A 21,256-nucleotide genomic window follows, 5' to 3' on the forward strand; every position below is an offset into this window, starting at 1 on the left:
ATTCAACCTGCATGTTTACCTTTAGGGAATCCTCGACTAGCACTCCCAGATCCCTTTGTACTTTGGCATTATGAATTTTCTCACCGTTTAGAAAGTAGTCTATGCTTGGATTCTTTTTTCCAAAGTGCAAGACCTCACATTTTCTCACGTTGAATTGCATCAGCCATTTCCTGCACCACTCTCCCAAACTGTCTAGATCCTTCTGCAGCCTCCCCACTTCCTCAGCACTACCTGGCTGACCACCTAACTTCGTATCATCGGCAAACTTCGCTAGAATGCCCCCAGTCCCTTCATCCAGATCATTAATATATATGGTGAACAGCTGCGGCCCCAACACTGAACCCTGTGGGACACCGCTGGTCACCGGCTGCCATTCCGAAAAAGAACCTTTTATCCCAACTCTCTGCCTTCTGTCAGACAGCCAATCCTCAACCCATGCCAGTAGCTCACCTCGAACACCATGGGCCCTCACCTTACTCAGCAGCCTCCTGTGTGGCACCTTATCAAAGGCCTTTTGGAAATCCAGATAGACCACATCCACTGGGTTTCCCTGGTCTAACCTACTTGTCACCTCCTCAAAGAATTCTAACAGGTTCGTCAGGCACGACCTCCCCTTACTAAATCCATGTTGACTTGTTCTAATCCGACCCTGCTCTTCCAAGAATTTAGAAATCTCATCCTTAACGATCGATTCTAGAATTTTACCAACAACCGAGGTTAGACTAATTGGCCTATAATTTTCCATCTTTTGTCTTGATCCTTTCTTGAACAAGGGGGTTACAACAGCGATCTTCCAATCGTCCGGGACTTTCCCTGACTCCAGTGATTTTTGAAAGATCTCAACCAACGCTTCCGCTATTTCTTCAGCCACCTCTCTCAGAACTCTAGGGTGTAGCCCATCGGGGCCAGGAGATTTGTCAATTTTAAGACCTTTTAGCTTTTTTCGCACCATCTCTTTTGTAATGGCAACCATACTCAACTCAGCCCCCTGACCCTCTATAATTTTTGGGATATTACTCATGTCTTCCACTGTGAAGACAGACGCAAAGTACTTATTAAGTTCTCCAGCCATTTCCTCGTCTCCCATCACTAGCCTTCCGGAATCAGTTTGAATTGGCCCAATGTCTACTTTGGCCTGTCGTTTGTTTCTTATGTATTGAAAGAAACTTTTACTATCATTTCTTATATTACTGGCTAGCCTGCCTTCATATTTGATCCTCTCCTTCCTTATTTGTCTCTTTGTTAACTTCTGTTTGTTTTTGTAGCCTTCCCAATCTTCTGATTTCCCAGTGCTTTTGGCCACTTTATAGGATCTCTCTTTTTCTTTGATACATTTCCTGACCTCCTTTGTCAGCCATGGCTGTCTAATCCCTCCCCGGATAATCTTTCTTTTCTTGGGGATGAACCTCTGTACAGTGTCCTCAATTATGCATACAAACTCCTGCCATTTTTGCTCTACTGTCTTCCCCACTAGGGTCTGCTTCCAGTCGATTTTCGCCAGTTCCTCTCTCATGCCCTCGTAATTACCTTTATTTAACTGTAACACCATTACATCCGATTTTGCCTTCTCTCTTTCAAACTGCAGACTGAACTCAACCATATTATGATCGCTGCTTCCTAAGTGTTCCCTTACTTTAAGATCTTTTATAAAGTCTGGTTCATTACATAGCACTAGGTCCAGAATAGCCTGCTCCCTTGTGGGCTCCATGACAAGCTGTTCCAAAAAGCCATCTTGTAAGCATTCCATGAATTCCTTTTCTTTGGATCCACTGGCTACGTTATTTACCCAATCCACCTGCATATTGAAGTCCCCCATGATCACCGTGACCTTGCCTTTCTGACATGCCTTTTCTATTTCCCGGTACATGTTGCGCCCCTGGTCCTGACCACTGTTAGGAGGTCTGTACATAACTCCCATTATGGTTTTTTTGCCTTTGTGGTTCCTCAATTCTACCCACACAGACTCCACATCATCCGACCCTATGTCGTTTAGTGCCATAGATTTAATTTTGTTCTTAACTAACAAGGCAACCCCACCCCCTCGGCCCACCTCCCTGTCTTTTCGATAGGTTGTATATCCTTGGATGTTTAACTGCCAGTCCTGAACCCCCTGCAGCCATGTCTCTGTGATGCCTACCACATCATAATACTGCCCTGAACCAGGCCCATCCAAGATGGCCTCCTCTCCGCCCATGACCACGCTCAGTCTCCAACTCTGCCATGTCGCAAACTCCTTTTTCCCCTTCTATCCATCCCTCCATCCCCCACCCCAAAAAAAATCTGGCCACCTCTCGCGGCCTCCTCCACCACCTCACCTCCATTCACCAGCATTACTTGCGGGCGTAGCAACACCCACTCTATGATGAATGCCTTTTATTTTGGCAAACAGCTGAACAGCACAGCAAAAAAAGAGGACGGGCACAGTCAACTCTGTTCAACAGTTTATCCTGCCTATTTTTTCATTAAGAATAATCAGTTCCATTTGATGAAAGGGAAAAGGTGAAACATGAACTCTGTTCTCCCTGCACAAATGCAACCTAACCTAAAGATTTCCAACATTTTCACAGTTTTATCCCAGTTTAGTACTGATTAAAGTACTGTGGTACTTTAAAAATTATAAGAATCTCAATGAAGGAATCCACAGTTTCATGCTTGATGTGATAATGATTTCACTGAAATTCATAATTACAAAATGAGATAAACTGACAAGTGTAAGGCCCTAGAGGAACACTGAAGAATCAGAATATTCACAATTTTTGCTTTGCAGTGAAGACGACAATAATAAAACTAAAATAATGTAGAGAAACATTTTGACCGATGAGATGACTATAGAAAGGGTAAGAATTAGTCTTGGAAAGCGAGTACATGCAAGACTAACTTGCTATAGAACCAACCTGAGGAGTATGAGGCCCTGGAGTCAGGGGATCAAGACTGTCAAACTCTGCAGCATCAAGAGCAGCCTCCTTGGCAGATGCAATATCTTTTTCCAGTTGAGTCAAATGCTCATCATACTATTTCAAAAAAAAAGGGAAAATCAAATCAAATTTTTTTAAATATCAAAAACAAGCTGGACGAACTTAACACTAGACCTACCTCTCAGTTGGAAGTAAGGGACTGCTGTGTGCTCTGTTACACAGAAACATGGCTCACTACTCCTGCCTCACCGGACTGTGCCATACAATCTGACGGCTTCTCAATACACCGGATGGACTGCACGCCGTCATCAAGCAAAGAGTGGAGGGGTTTGCCTCATCAATTCCTTGTGGTGCTCGGATGTGGTGACCCTGGCGCCCTACTCTTCCCCAGACTTGGAATACCTGACCGTGAAGTGCTGCCCGTACTACCTTCCACGTGAGTTCACTACAGCCATTATCACATCAGTCTACATCCCACCCCAGGGAAGGCAGCGCTAGACGAATTGTACACAGTTATCAATAACAATGAAACAGAACGCCTTGTTCATCATGGCTGGAGACTTCAACAAGGCCAACCTCAAGAGTGTACTGCCAAAATTTTACCAACACATCTCCTGTCCCACCAGGGGCAACAACACTCTCGACCACTCCTACACAAAAATCAGTGCAGTGCTGGTCCGAGGCAACAAGGAGCTCCTACGCGACTGCTTGGAGTCAATAAACTGGTCCATATTTAAGAACTCAGCGACCAACCTAAACGAGTATGCCACTTTCGTCATTTTATCAGCAAATGTGTAGATGACTGCGTGCCAAAGAAAGTCGTACGTACATTCCCAACTGGAAACCATGGCTTAATCAGGAGATTGACTCCTGACTGAAGGCCAGGTCTGAGGGGTTCAAGTCAGGCGACCCTGACCTATACAGGAAATCAAGGTACGACCTCAGGGATGCCAAGAGACAATATCAGACCAAGCTAGAGTCACAGACTAGCATTACTGACTCTCGTTGGTTGTGGCAAGGCTTAAACAACATAACGGGTTACAAAGCAAAGCCGAGCAGAATCTCTTGCAGCAGCGCACTCTTCCCCAATGAACTCAATGCATTCTATGCTTGATTTGAGCAGAAAACCATCAAACCGCAGTCAACTGCCCCAGCAGCCCAGGACACACCCATACCCACCGTCACAGTTTCCGAAGTCAGAACGGGCTTCTTGAAAGTGAACCCTAGGAAGGCAATGGCTCCAGACGGGGTCGCTGGCCATGCACTTAGATCCTACGCGGACTAGCTGGCAGATGTGTTCGCGGACATCTTCAACCTCTCCCTACTCTGTTCCGAGGTCCCCACCTGCTTTAAGGAGACCACCATCATACCAGTGCCAAAGGTGAACCAGGCAACGTACCTCAATGACTATCGTTTGGTGGCCTTGACATCGATCGTAATGAAGTGCTTCGAGAGGTTGGTCATGAGACACATCAAATTCATACTCCCAGAATGCCTAGATCCACTGCAATTAGCATACTGCCCCAACAGGTCCACAGCAGACGCCATCTCCCTGGCCCTACACGTATCCCTGGGGCATCTCAACAACAAGGACTCCTACATCAGACACTATAATCCCAGCCAAGCTCATATCAAAGCTCCAAAACCTAGGAGTTGGCTCCTCACTCTGCAACTGGAGCCTTGACTTCTTGACCCACAGACCACAATCAGTAAGAATAAGCAACAACACCTCCTCCACGATAGTCCTCAATACCGGGGCCCCGCAAGGCTGCATAATTAGCCCCCTACTATGTGCCCTATACACACACGACTGCGAGGCAAAATTTGGCTCCAACTCCATCTGCAAGTTTGCTGATGACACGACTGTAGTGGATCGGATCTCGAACAACGATGAGTCAGAATACATGAGCAAGATAACCTGGTGGAGTGGTGTAACAACACAATCTCTCCCTCAATGTCAGTAAAACTATTGAGCTGGTAATTGATTTCAGGAAGCAAAGTATTGTGCACACCCATGTGTGCATCAACAGAGCCGAGGTGGAGATGGTTGACAGCTTCAAATGCCAAGGTGTGTACATCACCAAGAATCTGTCCTGGTCCACCCACGTCGACGCTGCGACCAAGAAAGCACCACAGCACCTATACTTCCTCAGGAAACTAAGGAAATTCTGCATGTCCACATTGACTCTGACCAATTTTTTAAAAATATAAATTTAGAGTACCCAATTAATTTTTTCCAGTTAAGGGGCAATTTAGCGTGGCCAATCCACCTAGCCTGCACATCTTTGGGTTGTGGGGGCGAAACCCACACAAACACGGGGAGAATGTGCAAACTCCACACAGACAGTGGCCCAGAGCCGGGATTGAACCTGGGACATCGGCGCCGTGAGGCTGCAGGGCTAACCCACTGCGCCACCGTGCTGCCCTGACTCTGACCAACTTTTACAGGTGCACCATAGACAGCAACCTATCTGGCTGCATCATAGCTTGGTATGGCAACTGCTGGGCCCAAGGCCGGAAGAAACTACAAAGATATATGAACACCGTCCAGTCCATTACACAAACGTGTCCCCCATCCATTGACTCTGTCTACACCTGCCACTGCCTTGGGAAAGCGGTCAGCATAATCAAAGATCCCTCCCACCCAGCTTATTCACTCTTCCATCAGGCACCAACAGATTCAAAAACACTTCTTCCCTGCTGTTACCAGACTCCTAAACAACCATCTTACGGACTGACCTGATCTCTTCACACATCTTCTCTACCATGTAGTACTACACTACTGTAGCTTCACCCAATGCCTGTGTCTATGTATTTACATTGTGTATTTTATGTTTGCCCTATTATGTATTTTCTTTTCATGTATGGAATGATCTGTCTGAGCTGCAAGCAGAACAATACTTTTCACTGTACCCTGGTACACGTGACAAACAAATCTAACATCCAACTAATAGAGTACCGAATCATTTTGTTTCCAATTAAGGGGAAACTTAGCCTGGTCAATCCGCCTACATTGCACATCTTTTGGGTTGTGGGGGTGACACCCACGCAGACACGGGAGGGGGGATGTGCAAACTCCACACGGACAGTGACCTGGGGCTGGGATCAAACCCGGGCCCTCAGCGATGAGGCAACAGTGCTAACCACTGCGCCAACATGTCGCCTAAAATCAAATCAACTTACGAAGAATTTATATTTAGCAACAGCAAACACTCCACTTTGCTCAAGAAGACTGGATTCATACATGTAGTTACGCCCATAGTCTTAATCTAAAACATTATTTTAAAATTAGTACTATTTGAGAGTAAAATACTTCATGACTAGCTGCACACATGCATGACAGTCTGCAGGGAAACACTACATCATCACATCACCAGGAAAGAGTTCCCAAGAATTGTCTGAAGCTGAGAGCTCCAATTGCACAGCAGGATTGGAAATTTGAGTGTTGGATAAACTTTGCATGGTCTTCCATGGTGCTTTAGTGAACAGAAAGTATATTTATTTCACATATTTCATATCATACTGTAAATTTAAATAACTTTAACTTTTGAAATTATATAACCCATGAAATCTGAATCAGTTGAGGTTGAATATTTCTGAACACTAAAATAAAAATGAAGACTTAAATATCAACAGACTAAGATTAGGAGATATCAACATGTAGACTTCACATTTGAACCAAAACTTTATCTCTGACCTCGGTCCGATCTATATAGCTGGATCGGCTAGATTTATTTAACATATCAGGATTAATCATAAAAATTTATTTTAAGTATCCAGCCTCTTGCACTCATGGAGAACCTATTTAATGAACAATTTACCTCAGCAAATTCCTTAGTACCTGGTGCAGTACCAACATTACAGGCCAGGAAAATTGATTTGTGTAGATATTCAGTGCAAAAAAAAAACTGTCTCAGTTAATATGCCCCTTACTGTTGAATAGTCTGACATTAATTGCCGCAACTCAAATATCAGGAATTTCATTCTGGATGAAGTACAAAGGGCAGTAAAAACCAACAGAGTTGTTCTCTGGCTGCTAATAGTGCACTTATGGAAAAATAGAAAAGGAAAGAACGGTCCAGGGCACAATGAGAATCACAGAGAAGGAGGAAAACAGAGTCAACAAACAAGATTTGGATTTCTAATAAAATCCAGCAGAGGACTAACCTGACATATTTTACAATTGTATGTATATAATAAAACAAGGACACACGAACACAAGCTTGGACTTAATACAAAGCCCACAAAAATATTTTTACCTCAGCCAGAGTTTGGTGACAGACATTCACGATCTCCTGACCAGTTTTTGTGTACAGACTATCTGTACCTGCAAGTGAAAGAAACAAAGACATGTCAACAATAGGATCTCAAATAAACAAACACATTCCATTATCTCCTGGAAGCCCAAGAGGAACTAAATTCGTACTTTGCTTCTGGCTTCACAAAGGAAGATATGAATAATGTACCAGAAGTTCAGAGACACACACATTTTAGTGAGGGCCTGAAGGAAATCAGTAGAGAAATGGTTTTGGGGGAATTATTGGGATTGAAGGCGGATAAATCTCCATGACCTGATAATCTTCATCCAAGAGTCCTTAAGGAAGTGGCCCTAGAAATAGTAGTTCCATTGGTGCTGATTTTCAAAAGTTCTTTGGATTCTGGAATGGTTCCTCCAGATTAGAGGGTAGTTAATATATGCCTGTTATTCAAAAAGGGAGGTAGAGTTAAAACAGGGAACTATAGACCACTTAGCCTAACATCAGTAGTAGGGGAGTTTCTCAAGTCCATTAGCAAGCATTTCATAGCATAGCATTTGGAAAGCAGTGGTATAATCAGAAAAAGTCAACATGGATTTGCAAAAGGGAAATCATGCTGGACAAAACTACTGGAATTCTTTGAAGATATAACTAGTAGAGCTGACGAGGGAGAACCGATGGATATGGTTTATTTAGACTTTCAGAAGGCTTTCGGCAAGGTCTCAAACAGCAGATTGCTATGTAAAGTTAAAGATCATGGGATTGCCGATAGTGTCTTGAGATGGATAGAAAGCTGGTTAGCAGACAGGAAGCAAAGGCTTTGAATAAATGGGTCTTTTGGCAGGCAGTGACTAGTAGAGTACCACAGGGATCTGTGCTCGGGCCACAACTGTTCACATTATATATTAATGATTTGGACGAGGGAACTAAATGTATTGGGCAGGATTCTCCGACCCCCTGCTGGGTCGGAGAATCGCCGAGGGTCGGCATGAATCCCACCCCCACCGTCCTCCGACCCCCCCCCAGAGTCGGCGAGACGTGAATCGCGTCGCCTGCCTCGGAGAATGGTGGGGATTGACGCGATGCTATGGACCCCGGGGCCGGGGGGGGGGGGGGGGGGGGGGGGGGGAGTGCCGGGGAGGGGGAGAGCGCGAGTGGCCGAGAGGGCGAGTTCCCGGGGGGGGGGGGGGGGGGGGTGAGGATGAGGGAGGTCATCCGCCTGGCCAGGTGTCAGCTTCCAACAGTCGCGCCCATGCAGCCCATGGTGGCTGGGGGGGGGGGTATGGGCAATGATGACGTCGCTTCCACACCCCCTGCAGGCCATTATGTTTGCTGATCATCCAGCGATGTTGGCCTCCATGGCGGCTGCCGCACTTCTACATGTTGCCTTGGGGGAGGAGGAGGAGGAGGAACGTGCCAGGGAGGATGCGCAGGCTGCCATAGAGGAGCATGTCGCAGAGTGGCAGGTGGCAGCTGGCCTAGCTGGATGGCCGCCCGCCCGACAGGATGAGGAGGAGGAGGTGGTTGCGCCATGGCGACGGCGAAGCCCAATTAGGCCCCGTGTGTACCGGCCCCGTTCGTCGTACCAGGACCTCACGGACCGGGAATGCAGGAGACGACTCCGGATGAGCCGGGAAACCGTGGCACACATCTGCCACCTGATGGCACACCTGGCACCGCTTGGCACTGGGGGAGGACACCCTCTCCCCATGTCCGTCAAGGTTACGGTGGCCCTGAAGATTTATGCCACGGGGTCATTCCAGGCGCCGAGTGGGGACCTGTCCGGCATCTTGCAGGCATCGGTGCACCGGTGTATCCGGGCAGTGACCGGGCCCTATATGCCATTGCAGACCACTACATCCGGTTCCCTATGGACCGGGCCAGCCAGGAATCCCGGGCAGCGGGTTTCGCTGCCGTGGCCAGTTTCCCCATGGCCCAGGGCGCGATTGATGGGATGCACGTCGCCATGTGGCCACCTGCAGATAACAGGGTCATGTTCACCAATAGGAGGGGGACCTATTCCATGAACATTCAGGTGGTCTGCGAACACCGCATGATGATCCTAAACGTCTGCGCCCGGTACACAGGAAGTGTACATGACTCATACATATTCTTCAGGGCACCTTCGAGGGACGCCAACCCTGGCTGAGTGGCTGGTTGCTGGGCAACAGGGGTTACCCATTATGGTCGTGGCTGATGACGCCTATACGGAGGCCACAGACTGAAGCGGAGAACAGCTACAACGATGCCCATGCAGCGACCAGCGGTGTGACAGAGAGGTGCTTTGGCCTGCTAAAAATGCGTCAGGTGCCTGGACTACTCTGGAGAGCCCTCCAGTACCCGCCAGATAGGGTCGGCCGCATCATTGTGGTGTGCTGCGTTCTGCACAACATAGCCCAGCAGAGGGGCGATGTGCCGCAGGCAAAGGAGGGGGGAGTGGAGGAGCAGCAGGACGAGGCGCAGTCCTCCTCAGATGAGGAGCTTGGGAGCAATGGTCAGGACAGACGGGCTGGACATGGGTGGGAGGCTGGCCACCGTTACCGGCTGGGCCAGCGGTCACGGGACAGGCTGATAGCCTCCTGGTTTGCTGACTGGGAGGGGCGTGAGATTCGCCGAGTATGGGCACAGACCGCACACCATGGCACCAGTCGACCACCCTCACCCCCCCCACCCACCACCAATACCTTCACCCCCCCATCCACCCACCACCAACACCCTCACCCCCCCACCCACCACCAACACCCTCACACCCCCACCCACCCCAACACCCTCCCCCCACCCCACCCACCCACCACCAACACCCTCACCCCCCACCACCCACCCACCACCAACCACCCCCACCCCACCCACATGCACACCACCCCTCCATTGCACATCCACCTGCGGCACAACGGACTGGGCTCACACTGTCGCCGGTGGAAGCGTGTCTATTGCAGACTATGGAGGATGATGACAACCCGCTCTGCGATGAGCTCCTGGCTCTACAATGTTGGACAATGTCTGACCCATGGCCACGGTACCACCCTCCACCTAGACCATCCCTGCATGCGGCCGTGACACCGCAGCGCACGGTCCCGTCCTCTGCCCAGGGGGATGGCGAGGACAACCCGGGGGGAGGCACACTCACCTGGGGCCGACGTAATACCACCCCTCACACACACTGGCACTCACCTCATACCACACCCCCACACGCTTCGGACAGAGCACAATGACAGATTAGTAGGTGTGAAAGTAATTTTAATGACAAACAGTCCATACACGTGCCCTAGCCCCATAACCCGTCTGTGCCCTGCACCCGTGCCAACTTACTCAGTGTCTAATTGTTTGGCCTTATGGGTCCTTTGACTAGGTCTAGGTGGTTCCCCAGACGGGACAGCAGAACTGGAGGTGGACTCCTATGATTCCTGCCCTGTGACTCGGGATCCCTTTGCTGTTTCCTGGAGCGGCCCGACCTAGATGGGCCAGGCTGCGGCTCGGGCAACTGGGATGGCGGGCTGCCAGCCTGTCCTGCCAGTTGGCCACCAGATGTACCTGGGACGGGCCCCAGCACCTCCTCCCTCGGGGTGCCCGATGGCCCCCGGGCCTCTACGTGGGTCGGGGGTGCGAACGGACCGGCCACCCAATGCCCCCCTGCCACCTGGCGCCACCAGTCTGGAGGCCTTCCCTGGTATCGACAAGGGTCTGCAGCTTTGCAGCCATGGAGCTCGGAGTTGGCCATCCCTGTCTGTGTCTGGGCGACGCCGGATAGCCCATGGGCAATGGTGCCGATGCCCTCAGCGATGGCCTGCAGAGACTGGGCCATTGCTTGCAGACTGGGCCATGGTCTACTGAGACAGGGCTACGGCGTTGAGCGCCTCTGCCATCTGCCGGTGGCTCTGGCTCATGGCTTCCTGTGAGGGGGCAACCATGTCCTGGGCCACAGACGCCGCCTGCACGGAAAGACCCAGGCCTTGCATATTGCTCCCCATGTCTGACACCGTCGCACCCATTGCCTCCACCGCGGACGCCACCCATGCAGTTTTGGCCTGGGTGGCATGCATGACCGGCACCACTCCCAGCTCCTGGACGCGGGTGCACTCCTCCACCTGCGTCTGCAGCCGTCACAAGCCGGGCGTCACCCCCTTCGATCGTCCCTGGTTCGGTGAATGCATCATGTCTATGGGTGGGTGTGGTAACTCCAGGAACCCGGGACCCGTCTGGGCAGCAGATGTTTGCTTGTGCCAGGATGCCCTCCGACCTCCTGACCCCTCTGCTGCTCCTACCTCCACCTGCTGTACTGGTACGGCTGTGTTGTGCGCACCAGTGAGTGTACCAAAAACCTCATCACTGAAGTGCCCAACCGAGGTGAGTGTCTCTGCAATGGTGGAGGGTGTTGGAGATAGCAGTGGCGTTGTATCGTGAGCATCATCCGACCCAGAATCCATGGTCCCCTGGGGTGGAAGTTCGTGTCCACCCGTCCGCTGTATGTCACTGTTCTGTCTTTCGGTGTCATGTATGCTGGTGTCCCAGGTAGGGTTGTCCTGGGTGGTGGTGTCCTGGGTGGTGGTGTCCTGGGTAGTGGTGTCTTGGGTAGTGGTGTCCTGGGTAGTGGTGTCCTGGGTAGTGGTGGCCTGGGTAGTGGTGGCCTGGGTAGTGGTGGCCTGGGTAGTGGTGGCCTGGGTAGTGGTGGCCTGGGTAGGGCTGTCCTGGGTAGGGCTGTCCTGGGTAGGGCTGTCCTGGGTAGGGCTGTCCTGGGTAGGGCTGTCCTGGGTAGGGCTGTCCTGGGTAGGGCTGTCCTGGGTAGTGGTGTCCTGGCTCGGCTGCGACGGGAGCCTGTGGCTGCCTCCCTCATCGCTGGGTGTCACATGCCTGCATCGCAGCACTCGCATGAGACGGGGGCGTCGTCTCAGTGTTGCTCCGGGCCTGTCCCTGTCTCGTGGCCGCACTGGGGCGTCGTGTGGGCATTGCATGCCGGAGGGGCTGGGCCAGTCCCTGTCTCGTGTCCGCCCTGGGGCGTCCTGCGGGCGTCGCATGCCGAAGGGGCCGGGCCTGTCCCTGTCTCATGGCCGGCCCGGTCCTGCAATACACAATACAGCATATATGGTTGGACACGCAGGCGGTGATGGGGGGGAAATGGGGGAGGGTGGATATGGGGATGGGAGATATGGGGGAGGGGGCATATGGTTTAGCTCACCAGGCTAAATCGCTGGCTTTTCAAGCAGACCAAGCAGGCCAGCAGCACGGTTCGTTTCCCGTACCAGCCTCCCCGGACAGGCGCCGGAATGTGGCGACTAGGGGCTTTTCACAGTAACTTCATTGAAGCCTACTCGTGACAATAAGCATTTTGGGGGGGTATTGGGGGAGGGGGGATATGGGGGAGGGGGGATATGGGGGAGGGGGGATATGGGGAGGGGGGATATGGGGGAGGGGGGATATGGGGGTATGGGGACGGGCTGAGGGGGGTCTCACTTGGTGGTGCGCCCCCGACCTCTGCAGCGGCAACTTCCCGGTCCTCAAGTCCGACTGGCAGTTCCAGTGCCCTCTCCTCATAAACAGTGAGCGGTCTCTCATCAGCTGGGCCCCCTCCGGTTCTCTCATGCTCCCTGTTGTTGTGCGCACGCTTCTCCTGTGGGGTGGCGGGCGGGTGGGTGGCAGGGATAAAGGGCAACAGTGTTAGGCAGAGATATACATGCAGGCCAGGATTGTGCGTATATTGGCATAGGTACGCAGCACATTAGGGTTAGGGTTGATTGCACCTGGGAGTGTGCTGCACATCGGGGGAGGGTACTCACCCTGGCTGCCCTGACGAGGTCATTCACTTTCTTGTGGCATTGTGCGCCTGTCCTTGGTGTTCCAGCCACAGCGCTGACAGCCTCTGCCACCTCCCTCCACAGGCGCCGGCTGAGGCGTGGGGCAACCCTGCGGCCGTGTCCGGTTGCGCCATTTGGGGGGCCGGCGCCAGAGTGATCCGCACCGTTTTTGGCGCCGGATCCCGGCCATCGCGCCGATTATCGGAGAATCCCGCCCATTATCTCCAAATTTGCAGAAGATACAAGTTGGTTGGGAGTATGAGCTGTGAGGAGGATGCCGATGCTTCAGCGGGATTTGGGCAGGCTTAGTGAGTTGTTATATGCATGGCAGATGCAGCATATTGTGGATGACATGTGAGGTTATCCACTTTGGTCGTAAAAATAGGAAGGCAGATTATTATTTGAATGGGTGTAAATTGACAGAGGTGGATAAGCAGCGAGCCCTTAGTGTTCGCGTGCATCAGTCGCTGAATGTAAGCGCACAGGTACAGCAGACAGTAAATAAGGCAAATGGTATGTTGGCTTTCACAGCGAGAGGATTTGAGTATAGGAATAGGGATGTTTTATTGCAATTGTATAGAGCATTGGTGAGGCCACACCTGGAGTATTATGTGCAGTTCTGGTGTCCTTATCTGAGGAAGGATGTTCTTGCAATGGAGGGAGTGCAGCGAAGGTTTACCAGGCTGATTCCTGGGATGGCGGGATTGTTATATGAGAGCAGCCAAGCAGGTTAGGATTATAATAATTGGGGTTTAGAAGAGTGAGAAGGGATCTCATAGAAACTTATAAAATTCTGACAGGACTAGACAGGGTAGCTTCAGAAAGAATGTTCCCAATGGTGGGGGAGTCCAGAACTAGGGGTCATAGTCTGAGGATAAGAGGTAACCCTTTTAGGACTGAGGTGAGGAGAAATTTATTCACCCGGACAGTGGTGAATCTGCAGTATTCACGACCACAGAAAGTAGTTGAGGCCGAAACATTGTGTAATTTCAAGAAGGAATTAGCTCTTGGGGTAAAAGGGATCAGGGTATTGAACTTGATGATCATAGTGAATGGCAGGAATGCTCAAAGGGCTGAATGGCCTACTTCTCCTTCCATTTTCTATGATCTCTCTTCATTAAATGAAGAAAATCATTAGGGCATTGGCTCTTTGAAAGTCTGACTCCAATGGTGGAGTCATGTGACTAGGTAATAACCTCTGTCTGACATAATATTAGAGAGAAATCTAAGTATTTTTGAAGGTGGTAGAGATTTTGAGTTTTTAAAAATTGATTTTATGGGCTGTGGGTGTCGCTGGCTCGGTCAGCATTTATTGCCCACCCCTAACTGTCCTTCAGAAGGCAATGGTGAGCTGCTTTCTTGAACCACTGCAGTTCCAGTTGATATAAAAGCTTTGGGTATGATCCCAGCACTGTTCTGAATTCCATATTGTATTACATTTTCGTGACTATGATGTGGAGATGCCGGCGTTGGACTGGGGTGAGCACAGTAAGAAGTCTTACAACACCAGGTTAAAGTCCAACAGGTTTTTTCAAATCACTAGCTTTCGGAGCACTGCTCCTTCCTCACCAGGTTGGACTTTAACCTGGTGTTGTAAGACTTCTTACGATTTTCGTGACTCTCTGTGAACAATGAATGCAATATTAAATTTGATGAGATGGGTGGGAGAACTAGCGATGAATAATAAATCTTTTTGTATAATTCCATCATTCATTAAACCAAAAATGGTATGGAAGGTTGAATGCACAAGGTCCATAAAATATAAGAGCATGGTTAGGCCATTCGGCCCAAAGGGTCTGCTCCACCATTCAATCATGGCAGATATATTTCTTATTCCCTTTCTCCTGCCTTCTCTCCATAACCCCTCATCCCCTTATTAATCAAGACCTGCCTTGAAGACACTCAGTGACTTGGCCTCCACAGCAATCTGAGGCAATAAGTTCCACTGGCTGGAAAAATTCTTCCTCATCTGTTTTAAAGAATTGGCCCTTCAGTCTGAGACAGTGCCCTTGGGTTCTAATTTCTCCGACTAGTGGAAACATCCTCTCCACGAGTCTAGGTCATAGAAAGGCTTGACCAAGTAGGACATATACATAGAACATACAGTGCAGAAGGAGGCCATTTGGCCCATCGAGTCTGCACCGACCCATTTAAGCCCTCACTCCCACCATATCCCTGTAACCCAATAACCCCTCCTAACCTTTTTTGGTCACTAAGGGCAATTTATCATGGCCAATCCACCTAATCGGCACGTCTTTGGACTATGGGAGGAAACTGGAGCACCCGGAGGAATCTCACGTGCACACGGGGAGAATGTACAGATTCCGCACAGATAGTGAGCCAGCAGTGAATCGAACCTGCGACCCTGGCGCTGTGAAGCCACAGTGCTAATTACTTGTGCAAACCTTTTTCACTAAAGGACAATGGTCACTAAAGGCACTAAAGCGAGCACTTTTCCAGGAGACTCATCCGGAGTGAGACTCATACAGAGTGGGAGATTGAAACTTGGTAATTTGGTGCAGTGAGGTAAATCAGCAAAGGTAAGTGGAAAATCTAATTCTGCTGTTTTTCAGTTAAAAGTGCAGTGTGGAGCTTAGTGTCTGATTGGTTGAAGCTGTCGGAGTGAGACTCATACAGAGTGGGAGATTGAAACTTGGTAATTTGTGGCAGTGAGGTAAATCAGCAAAGGTAAGTGAAAATCTAATTCTGCTGTTTTTCAGTTAAAAGTGCAGTGTGGAGCTTAGTGTCTGATTGGTTGAAGCTGCCCCCACCCTAATTGCTGAGAGGCAGTTATCTGTCAATCACCTGAGGGCCTGTTAGGGGCACATTGTATTATCTTTGAAGTTAAGGTATTTTTGAGTCATCGGTTAGCTGAGGTCTGTATAAAAGACAGACAGACAGCGCACACAGTAAGCTAGCACTTTTCCAGAAGACACATCCGGAGTGAGACTCATCCAGAGTGGGGGATTGAAACTTGGTAATTTGGTGCAGTGAGGTAATTTAGTGCAGAGTGTGAGGAGGTGCTTTTTAACCCTGGTAAGTGACTGGTAAGTAGTCTCTCTTTTTCTTTTCATTGTCTAATTTATTTATTTTTATTTTGAAATTCTAGTTGTTTATGTTTACCAAGGGTTTAAGACATGGCAGGAGATCCCAGACCCATGTCATGCTCCTCGTGTGCGATGTGGGAGCTCAGGGACACGTCCACTGTCCCTGACTCCTTCACGTGCAAGAAGTGTGTACAGTTGCAGCTCTTGTTAGACCGCTTGACGGCTCTGGAGCTGCGGATGGACTCACTTTGGAGCATCCGCGATGCTGAGGAGGTCGTGGATAGCACGTTTAGCGAGTTGGTCACACCGCAGGTGAAGGTTACTGAGGGAGATAGAAAATGGGTGACCAAAAGAAAGAGCAAGAGTAGGAAGGCAGTGCAGGTGTCCCCTGCGGTCATCTCCCTGCAAAACAGATATACCGCTTTGGATACTGTTGAGGAAGATGGCTCACCAGGGGAAGGCAGCAGCAGCCAGGTTCATGGCACCATGGCTGGCTCTGCTGCACAGCAGGGCAGGAAGAAAAATGGCAGGGTTATAGTGATAGGGGACTCGATCGTAAGGGGAATAGACAGGCGGTTCTGTGGACGCAATCGAGACTCCAGGATGGTATATTGCCTCCCTGGTGCAAGGGTCAAAGATGTCTCGGAGCGGCTGCAGGACATTCTGGGGGGGGGGGGGGGGGGGGTGAACAGCCAGCTGTCGTGGTGCACATAGGCACCAACGATATAGGTAAAAAACGGGATGAGGTCCTACAAGCAGAATTCAGGGAGTTAGGAGTTAAACTAAAAAGTAGGACCTCAAAGGTAGTAATCTCAGGATTGCTACCAGTGCCACGAGCTAGTCAAAGTAGGAATGTCAGGATAGATAGGATGAATGCGTGGCTCGAGAGATGGTGCAAGAGGGAGGGATTCAAATTCCTGGGGCATTGGGACCGGTTCTGGGGGAGGTGGGACCAGTACAAACCGGACGGTCTGCACTTGGGCAGGACTGGAACCGATGTCCTGGGGGGGGTGTTTTCTAGAGCTGTTGGGGAGGGTTTAAACTAATGTGGCAGGGGGATGGGAACCAATGCTGGAAGTTGGAAGGTAGTAAAACAGGGACAGAAACAAAAGGAAGTAAGGGGAAAAGTGCAAGGCAGAGAAGACATAGTCAGAAATCCATAAGGGCGACAGTACAAGGTACAGTGACTGAGGGGAGCACAGTGAATAGGCCCAGTAATAACAAAAGGAATAAAACTGGAGATGTTAAGATTCAAAACAGAGGTAAAAAAACCAACATAAGTGTACTTTACCTGAATGCTTGTAGTATTCGGAATAAAGTAAATGAGTTGGTGGCACAAATCATCGTAAATGACTATGATTTAGTGGCCATTACTGAAACATGGTTAAAGGATGGTCACGACTGGGAGTTAAATATCCGAGGGTATCAAACTATTCGGAAGGACAGAGTGGATGGTAAGGGAGGTGGTGTTGCTCTGTTATTTAAGGATGACATCCGGGCAATAGTAAGGGATGACATCGGTGCTATGGAGGATAAGGTTGAATCCATTTGGGTGGAAATCAGGAATAGTAAGGCGAAAAAGTCACTGATAGGAGTAGTCTATCGGCCACCAAATAGTAACGAGATGGTGGGGCAGGCAATAAACAAAGAAATAACTGATGCATGTAGAAATGGTACAGCAGTTATCATGGGGGATTTTAATCTACATGTCGATTGGTTTAACCAGGTCGGTCAAGGCAACCGTGAGGAGGAGTTTATAGAATGTATCCGCGATAGTTTCCTAGAACAGTATGTAATGGAACCTACGAGGGAACAAGCGGTCCTAGATCTTGTCCTGTGTAATGAGACAGGATTGATTCATGATCTCATAGTTAGGGATCCTCTCGGAAGGAGCGATCACAATATGGTGGAATTTAAAATACAGATGGAGGGTGAGAAAGTAAAATCAAATACTAGTGTTTTGTGTTTAAACAAAGGAGATTACAAGGGGATGAGAGAAGAACTAGCTAAGGTAGACTGGGAGCTAAGACTTTATGGTGGAACAGTTGAGGAACAGTGGAGAACCTTCCAAGCGATTTTTCACAGTGCTCAGCAAAGGTTTATACCAACAAAAAGGAAGGACGGAAGAAAGAGGGAAAATCGACCGTGGATCTAAGGAAATAAGGGAGAGTATCAAATTGAAGGAAAAAGCATATAAAGTGGCAAAGATTGCTGGGAGATTAGAGGACTGGGAAATCTTTAGGGGGCAACAGAAAGCTACTAAAAAAGCTATGAAGAAGAGTAAGATAGAGTATGAGAGTAAACTTGCTCAGAATATAAAAACAGACAGTAAAAGTTTTTACAAATATATAAGACAAAAAAGAGTGGCTAAGGTAAATATTGGTCCTTTAGATGATGAGAAGGGAGTTTTAATAATGGGAAATGAGGAAATGGCTGAGGAACTGAACAGGTTTTTTGGGTCGGTCTTCACAGTGGAAGACACAAATAACATGCCAGCGACTGATAGAAATGAGGCTATGACAGGTGAGGACCTCGAGAGGATTGTTATCACTAAGGAGGGAGTAATGGGCAAGCTAATGGGGCTAAAGGTAGACAAGTCTCCTGGCCCTGATGGAATGCATCCCAGAGTGCTAAAAGAGATGGCTAGGGAAATTGCAGATGCACTAGTGATAATTTACCGAAATTCACTAGACTCTGGGGTGGTCCCGGTGGATTGGAAATTAGCAAACGTGACGCCACTGTTTAAAAAAGGAGGTAGGCAGAAAGCAGGAAATTATAGGCCAGTGAGTTTAACTTCGGTAATAGGGAAGATGTTCTCTGGTTGGCAATCAGTAGCTAGTGGTGTCCCTCAGGGATCCGTGTTGGGCCCACAATTGTTCACAATTTACATTGATGATTTGGAGTTGGGGACCAAGGGCAATGTGTCCAAGTTTGCAGATGACACTAAGATGAGTGGTAAAGCGAAAAGTGCAGAGGATACTGGAAGTCTGCAGAGGGATTTGGATAGGTTAAGTGAATGGGCTCGGGCTCATACTCGGGCTCATGGGGTGATACTGTGCTCACCCCAGTCCAACGCCGGCATCTCCACATCATGACAAATGTGAGGTTATCCATTTTGGTAGGAATAACAGCAAACGGGATTATTATTTAAACGATAAAATATTAAAGCATGCCGCTGTTCAGAGAGACTTGGGTGTGCTAGTGCATGAGTCACAGAAGGTTGGTTTACAAGTGCAACAGGTGATTAAGAAGGCAAATGGAATTTTGTCCTTCATTGCTAGAGGGATGGAGTTTAAGACTAGGGAGGTTATGTTGCAATTGTATAAGGTGTTAGTGCGGCCACACCTGGAGTATTGTGTTCAGTTTTGGTCTCCTTACTTGAGAAAGGACGTACTGGCGCTGGAGGGTGTGCAGAGGAGATTCACTAGGTTAATCCCAGAGCTGAAGGGGTTGGATTATGAGGAGAGGTTGAGTAGACTGGGACTGTACTCGTTGGAATTTAGAAGGATGAGGGGGGATCTTATAGAAACATTTAAAATTATGAAGGGAATAGATAGGATAGATGCGGGCAGGTTGTTTCCACTGGCGGGTGACAGCAGAACTAGGGGACATAGCCTCAAAATAAGGGGAAGTAGATTTAGGACTGAGTTTAGGAGGAACTTCTTCACCCAAAGGGTTGTGAATCTATGGAATTCCTTGCCCAGTGAAGCAGTTGAGGCTCCTTCATTACATGTTTTTAAGGTAAAGATAGATAGTTTTTTGAAGAATAAAGGGATTAAGGGTTATGGTGTTCGGGCCGGAAAGTGGAGCTGAGTCCACAAAAGATCAGCCATGATCTCATTGAATGGCGGAGCAGGCTCGAGGGGCCAGATGGCCTACTCCTGCTCCTAGTTCTTATGTTCTTATGAACCAGATGGGTTTTGTGACCATCCACTAAGTATCATGGTCATGATTACTGATATGAACCATTTATTGCCAGATTTATTTAATTAATTTAATTAACGTTCCTCAATCGTTGTGATGCTATTTGAATTCATGGGTCTTCTGCTCTCTCCAGTGGCAAACTTCGAGGTGGGAAGGGCACATAATTCGGTGGGATGATGGCATACCTGTATCCCACTCCCATCCTGCCTCCACCAGAATTAAATTCTGGGACTGAAAGCCCACAGTTGACCTTTCTGCCCCTTTTCCAATTAATGACCACTTAAAGGCCTCATCACGCTTCCATTGGTATCAACTAAGTTGCATGTGAGCCCGTCACCATGCAGCGTACACAGCAGCAAAAACCATGCAGTCAGCTTATCACCTCTAGGGGTGCTTCTCGATCAAAGGCACTCAGTGCCTAATCGAGGAACCGGACGTACAAACATGAAATAGAATAAGTAGGTAATTCAGCCCCTCAAGCCTGTTCTGCCATTCAATACTGATCTGTCTGTGTTTTGAGTTCCACATTCTCATCTACCCCCTGATAACATCTGATTCCAATGCCTAAAAAGAACCTGTCGACCTCTACCTTAAAAATATTCAATTCCGCTGCTTCTACCGTCGTCTGAGGCAGAGTTCCAAAGTCACACAACCCTCAAAGAAATACATTTTCCTCATCTCTGTCCTATAAGAGCGACCCCTAATTTTAAAACAGTAACCCCACCCCACACCTTTCAACGTCCAGCTTGCCAAGATCATTCAGGATCTTATATGAATCAATCAAGTCACTACTCAATCTTTCCAACTCCAGGGGGAACAAGCGCAGTCTGTCCAACCTTTCCTCATGAGACAACCCGCTCATTCCAAATATCAATCTAGTCAACCTCCTATGAACTGCCTCCAACGCTTTTACACCTTTCCTTAAATAAGGAGAAAACTGCACATAGTAGTCAAGATGTGGCCTCACCAATGCTCTAAATAACTAAAGCATAACAGCTTTATTTTTATGTTCAATTCCCCTTGTAACAAAGGATAGCATTCCATTAGCCTTCTGGATTACCTCCCTCCTAACTTTTTGTGACTCATGCACGAGAACACCTAGATCCCTCTACATCTCGAAAATCTGCATTTGTTCTCCATTTAAGTAATACTCTGCCTTTTTCTTTTCTCTGCCAAAGTGTACCACACTTCGGGACATCCTTTCCTGCAGCGTACGAGGTAGACAACGTTGGCCGAGTCGCACGAGTATGTACCGCATTCCTGATGGGTGGTGTTCTCACGTGTTATGGTGGCACCAATGTCGATGATTTGGCACGTCTTGCCGA

The 21,256-nt window shown here is 48.8% G+C and overlaps 1 protein-coding gene across 5 annotated transcripts in view; it reads right to left on the reverse strand.

The window, feature by feature from the left end:
* The window catches only part of taf1 (TAF1 RNA polymerase II, TATA box binding protein (TBP)-associated factor), a 191,159-nt gene that overhangs the window by 26,652 nt on the left and 143,251 nt on the right, over window positions 1-21,256 (reverse strand). For all 5 annotated transcript variants that reach the window (XM_038776265.1, XM_038776262.1, XM_038776266.1 and 2 more), the window contains 2 exons: window positions 7,175-7,242; window positions 2,895-3,011 (listed from right to left, as the gene is read on the reverse strand). In XM_038776265.1, the coding sequence (XP_038632193.1) occupies window positions 2,895-3,011; window positions 7,175-7,242 (185 nt within the window). The remainder of the gene's footprint in view (window positions 1-2,894; window positions 3,012-7,174; window positions 7,243-21,256) is intronic.

This window comes from Scyliorhinus canicula, chromosome 17 (genome assembly GCF_902713615.1).
Source record: "Scyliorhinus canicula chromosome 17, sScyCan1.1, whole genome shotgun sequence".
Taxonomy (NCBI): domain Eukaryota; kingdom Metazoa; phylum Chordata; class Chondrichthyes; order Carcharhiniformes; family Scyliorhinidae; genus Scyliorhinus; species Scyliorhinus canicula.